The following is a 6,169-nucleotide window of genomic DNA, read 5'->3' as shown; positions in this document are numbered from 1 at the left end:
ACATTACATCATCATTTACCCCACTTTTATTATCAATCACTTCCCATTCCATTATTTCCTCCAAAAAAAAAAAAAAAAATCTTTCCATTCCATTAGACTGAGATTCAGATTTTAAGATAACATCAAATAAGGTTTTAATATTATTACCAACCACTTGTCAGGTCTACAATTGGTAAGTTACTAAAAAAATTGCCTCAATAAACTCATTGAGACATTAAAATTAATATGCCAACTAAGGTGCGTCAAGAGCAATTTTAAGCAATAATGGTCTTTATTCATTTCCTCAAAGGGGAAAATTCACCCTATTAAAAACGAATTTGGCTATTTACTAGATTAATATATTCTGTTTCTCAAAAAAAAAAAAAAAAGATTAATATATTCTGAGCCACTATAATCTTTCTCGCCCAGCAGGAATGAGCATTCCTTTCGAAAGGTATCACTCTATCTCTTCTTCTTCTCTCTCCATTTTTTTTGTGTTAGTTGTTGTGGGATAGACTATAGAGGAATAGTTAAGGATGTTATATGACCTAGGCTACTAGCTCTTGGCTTTATTCAATTTGCTTTTGATGAAATATGTTAGATTCACTTTTCATTTGGTGCTTGTGTTCTTTCCTTTCAATATAGGATAGACAAAGTTGAAATTCTTTGACCAAAGAAGAAAGATGGGTATTGGGTTTGCATCTTGGAGCCTCTTCCTTCATCTCTTAATCGTTCTGGTAATCTCAAAATTGTAGTTGTTTCTTATATATTGCAATATTCACGTCTTTCAGAAGAAATAGTATTGACTTTTTGAAGTTTCTGATTAGGATTTTATTAACCATTCCCACTTTGTCACTGAATTTTCTACAGTTTGTTCATGGAATTGGAGCAAGGGAGTTGACCAAAACTCACCAAGAAGAGCTTATAGATCATAATCATATGAATGGTGATGTTCCTAGCATGGACAGTGATAGCAAGGAACATGATGATGTCCATATAATATTATATGATTCCCAGAAACAACATGTCATGAATGATCAATCTAAGCAAGAACATGTGCATGCTCATCATTCAACCCACATGGATCATATGGACACTTCTTCAATGATCTTCTTCACTGTTAAGGATCTAAAGGTAGGGAAAAAATTGCCCATCTATTTCCCTAAGAGAGATCCTTCAACTTCTCCTCATTTGTTGCCAAGAGAAGAAGCTGACCCAATTCCCTTCTCATCAAAACTACTCCCATACCTTCTTGAATTCTTCTCTTTCTCTTCTGAGTCTCCCCAAGCCAAAGCCATGAAAGATACACTCAAAGAATGTGAGACTAAACCCCTCAAAGGAGAGACCAAGTTCTGTGCCACTTCCTTAGAGTCCATGCTTGATTTCACACGTGGCATAATGGGGTTGGAGTACTCTCCTTTCCAAGTTCTAAGTACCTCCCACCTCACCAAGTCAACCACCCTTTATCAAAACTACACTTTCCTAAAGATGCCTGAGGAAATTCCAGCTCCCAAGATGGTAGCATGTCATACCATGCCTTATCCTTATACCATTTTCTATTGCCATAGCCAACACAGTGAGAACAAGGTGTTTAAGGTAACACTTGGTGGTGAGAATGGTGATTTGGTGGAGGCTATAACTGTTTGTCACATGGATACCTCTCAATGGAGCCCTGATCATGTATCTTTTCGTGTGCTTGGGGTTCAGCCAGGGACCTCCAGCGTGTGCCATTTCTTCCCAGCAGATAATTTTGTATGGGTCCCGAAACCTGTGTCAATTTAGTAGTCTAATAGCAAAGTGATGATGTTTTATCTGGTCCTAATGCTACTGTGGCGCATGAATACATGAGCCTAGTATAGTGTTAAATAAATGTAGACCAGCGATGTTTCTTGTAATTGTGGTTTTATGGTTTGTAGTTTATCAATGAAGAAAGTAGTTTTTCTGTATAACAAGTTCTTATTTTTGAGATTTACATCTAGTTAGACTTGAATAGCACTTGCATTTTTTTATTAAAATTATAGGATTGTTTATGCAATTATGCTTTTCTGCTTTCATTTTCATACAGTTCACACCACTAACTTTGCCTAATTTCATAGTTGATGACTTGATGTGTGCATGTATTTACGTGTCTGTTTAAAAATCATTCCTCCTCTTAGACTTAGCTTCAAATCTTTTACCTAGTAGGCCTTGACCAAAGTGAACGAAGAATATTCCTTACATAAACCTGAAACTTGAGGTGGGGGAGATTTTGCAATTGGCTGAACTTAACTTGAACTTGATCGAAGAAAAAAAAAATATATATCCAGAGAGAGAGAGAGAGATCTAGAGAGATTTCCTGACTTAAAAAGACAATTAAATTTTGGTTAGCTTGGAGCGTGTGAATCGACCATACATATGGAGTCATATTGACCCTTTTTTATTTGACGCGTGCAGTAGATTAGTATCAAAAAATAGAATATATATATATATGAACTTGGCTTGAGTTTAATGCCTCTAATGCACTGTACTCATTTCAATGGTGAAATAAAGTAAACGCATCATCATGTTAATGGGTTTAGCGTATTGGATCCAATTTTTCCCTACATCTATTTCAAGAAAAGTACAGGAATTCTTGAGAAAACCTTCTATTTGACACAGTGGATTAGTCCCATGAAATAGAATACACATTTATTTTTTCTTCAAAAGCACATGAACGCTTGAGAAAATCTTGAATTCACAAAGAAAAGTTGAAACAAATACTATGGAAATTTTATTGATAATAATTAACTTGATGCTCAAATATATGATATTTATAGCCCACAAATATCAAATGTTTTTGGACAAAGAAAGTTTCCATTTTTTATCCACCTTTTACCTATTTCTCATTGAAACCAAGGTTATCACAACAAGGTTTAAAGGCAGTGGTGGAGCTATAAGTTCCTGGCCCCCCAATTTCTCCATTAAATTTATCTCCCTTTCAACTTTTCGTTAAAAAAAAACACAAATAGTTATCTGGACATCAATACAATAAAAGCTCTTTTTTAGAAATGCTACGCACACAATATTATTACAACAAATCTTATATTACAAATTTTTACCTATTATTTTTAAATTGTAGATTCAAATTAGGATCAATAACAGCTTATCAACTCTATATGATTGATTGTAAAAGTATTGTGAACATAACATTTTTTTTATTTTTTACAAATACTATATACACAATATTTTCACAACAATTATTTCAAAAAATAAAGGATACAAAAAGTGGCTTCATATTTCCTCATTCAAATTCTTTCTTTTTTAGCTTACTTTGGAATTAACAGTGGAAGGAGGCTGTGTTCTGTCCACTTGTCTCCTTTGTCTTCCAAAAACAATACCAGTTGATTTGCATTTGGGCTGATAGGCAACCTATTCAACACCCATTATAAGTGAGTCTTTTTTACTCTTTTCGGTTTTTCTCCTTTCTCTCTCCCTCTCTTTTCCATCATTTTCTCAGTTTTTCTCATTCATCTTTGTGTCTGATTAGTTTTTTCTTCTTTCCTTCATAGTTGTTTTATTCTAGAGTTTCTCTAATTGTTAAGCTCAAGTGCCTTTCAATTATAACCTCCACACTCCACGTGTGTGGTTAAAAAATTAGACACTCCAAAAGCTAAACAGTATTTAATCTATTTTATCTACTCCCCATGTGTGATGTGACTCCTCTTCGATTCCTCTTTATAATTATTTTTGAGAAGATCCTTTTTTTATTTTTTTTAATTGTACGTATTATGTGTATATAATATAATATAATATAACATATAAATTGCCTATTATATCATATAAGTATATAACTATAAGTCAATGTAAATAAATAAGTTCACAAAAAAATTGACATCTTTCTAAGTGGCAAGCTATTAATAGTTGGTAATAAAATAATATCACTAGTTGGTCCAAATAAAAATCATGAAGAGCTTACCAATTCAACTATTATGAAAAAAGCTATAAAAAATTATTGTGTTTGTAATATTACTCATCATATAAATATAAAATGTAATATTTGATTAGATATTTAATTTCTTTTTAGATATTTAAATTATATATCATACTTAATAATATATAATTTAATTTAAAAATCTAGATTTTTGGAGAATTTAAATATTATTGATTTATATAAACTTATAAAGTAATTAAACTCAACAAAAACGCATTCAAAGCTCCGTTATCAGCACCCTATAATTACATTGAGAAAAAAAAAAAATCATTTCATTCTCTGGTCCCCCTCAACAATACTACAAACACAACATATTTCAAGGTGGGATCATACTAGCACTAATGCCCAAGTATTTGTGAACATTTGATATATTTTTGGGACATATTGCAATCGATATTCTCCATGCTGCATTGATGGAAAAGGAGACGCATCTCAGAATACAGGTATGGGAAACACAATTATATCAAATCCTTCCGGAGGAAGCATCAAATAAATTGGAAGTTGATTTGTTTTTATCATGGTGCACATACAAGTATGTCCATATAACAATTAAAGAACCTGCCTTGGCACCACAAAAATGGTTTCTCCTTGCTAGCGCACTATCTAAACTGATATGATAAAGAGGTCTGGGGCAGAAACTGTTGTGCATGAAGCGCTCTTAAGGTGCAGTATTGAAAATTCAGTGCTGCTGCTTAAGCCGCCTCTGCCCTATACTATTTATCAGTCTATGACTCCATGTTGATGTTGTTTCAAACAGCATCGATCATATGGGGAAAACAGATCCATATTTCACGCACCATATTAAATAAAATAAATATTAAAAAAAATGTAAAACATGACTTTAATACTATGATGATGGATGATGATGATATCTGTTAAGTGTATAGAAAACAATAAAAAAAAATTAAAGTGACAAAGAGAAAGAAAAAGAAAGAGTGAGAACATATGGAAATTAATTAATTAACACAGTTTTACTCTAATGGCCTATATCTACGGTGAAAAGCCTTTGATAATTATATCTTTATTATTAAGTATTACAATGAATCCATTGAAGGATATTAATTACCTCGAGAGCGCCTGTTGCAAGAATACACAAGATCTTTCATTTACCAATACTAGTTTGTACTTTGTACCTTTGCAAGCAAGCTATGTGAACCTCTGTCTCTAGGTTAAAGGCATTAATTTAGGGTTACAATATACTTGCAATATAAATAGGAGTAAGATTTTGCACTTCAAGTAAGATTATGATTATTTTACTTATAAGATTACTTTGCTTACACTCTAAGTATGATTAGATACAATAACCAGAACAACTGACTTGAGCCTTGGTATCTTTAACTATAAACATTTCAACCTTCAAATTTCCAACATGCTTAATTAGAGAGAAATGAGGACAACCAAAACCAAAGCTCAAATTTCCAACATATCTCCCAGGCTCCCAATTGATTTGTTCTTATCATGGTATCGAATTAGGTGTTTGAGGTATGTTGGATTTGTAATTATGTAGACCTGGGAGGCAGAAGTGTAAAACTTTTCATAGATTTTCACAATTTTGATGAGCATAAGTTTTACTGGAAGGCATGAAATGCTTAAAATTTATCAAGCTTAAGCTTAAAGCTTTTCCTGTTTTCCATAGACGTTCACAATCTTGCTGAGAAGACTAAACCTCCAAAGTAATCAAACCAAAAAATTGAGAAGGTCATAAACTTAAATAATTTCCAATGTTTAAACAAAGAACAAGATTTATAAACCAGTCATTCTCCTCCAAAACAAGCTTCAATTAATCACTAACCAAACACTAAATGAAATTGTACAAACATGAGACTTCTGCTACATACTTTGTCTAATCAGATGACACACAACAGAATCACGATCATATATATATATATGCATTAGAAGCTTCAACCCTGCTTGATATGTTCAACAAAGAACTACTCTTCTTTCAGCTCCGAACCATGGTAATTTGGTTCAAAGTCCTTGATATTAGGCTTCTCTTCTTTGGCATGATATATAATAGCATTAGGCCTAGCGTCAAAATCCAGAACAAAATGGTCCTTTTTTGTTGCATCAAAGAGATACGGTGGATCTCGATGAAAAAGTTCTTTGATTGCCTCCGGGATAGGTTGGTCTTTCATTATGCTTTTCCAGTAGTCTCCTGTGTCTTTTCTAGCATCGTTGGGGTTGACAAACTATTGTGCACAAAACACAAGTTAGCATAAGAAGAATGCATATCTGCAAATT

At 32.9% G+C, this 6,169-nt stretch overlaps 1 protein-coding gene across 3 annotated transcripts; it reads left to right on the top strand.

Moving 5' to 3' along the window:
- The first annotated feature begins 284 nt into the window (after positions 1-284).
- On the top strand, positions 285-1,925 carry LOC142641965 (BURP domain-containing protein BNM2A-like). Of its 3 annotated transcripts, none has more exons than XM_075816290.1 (3): positions 285-432; positions 623-716; positions 850-1,925. In XM_075816290.1, exons 2-3 carry the CDS (start codon positions 663-665, stop codon positions 1,759-1,761), a joined length of 966 nt encoding a protein of 321 aa, XP_075672405.1. In that variant the 5' UTR covers positions 285-432; positions 623-662; the 3' UTR covers positions 1,762-1,925. The 3 variants fall into 3 exon arrangements, with proteins under 3 accessions (XP_075672405.1, XP_075672404.1, XP_075672406.1); XM_075816289.1 differs by having other exon boundaries at positions 375-432; positions 628-716; XM_075816291.1 differs by lacking the exon at positions 285-432 and having other exon boundaries at positions 472-716.
- The last annotated feature ends 4,244 nt before the right edge of the window (positions 1,926-6,169 follow it).

This window comes from Castanea sativa, chromosome 7, assembly GCF_040712315.1.
Source record: "Castanea sativa cultivar Marrone di Chiusa Pesio chromosome 7, ASM4071231v1".
In the NCBI taxonomy this organism is placed as follows: domain Eukaryota; kingdom Viridiplantae; phylum Streptophyta; class Magnoliopsida; order Fagales; family Fagaceae; genus Castanea; species Castanea sativa.
The sequence above is the reverse complement of the archived record's forward strand: the minus strand, read 5'-3'. Positions and strand labels throughout refer to the sequence as shown.

Excerpts from the sequence above, each read along its gene's own strand:
- LOC142641965 (XM_075816289.1), top strand. Across the intron at positions 717-849 it reads TTCATCTCTTAATCGTTCTG|TTTGTTCATGGAATTGGAGC; the intron begins GTAATCTCAAAA and ends AATTTTCTACAG.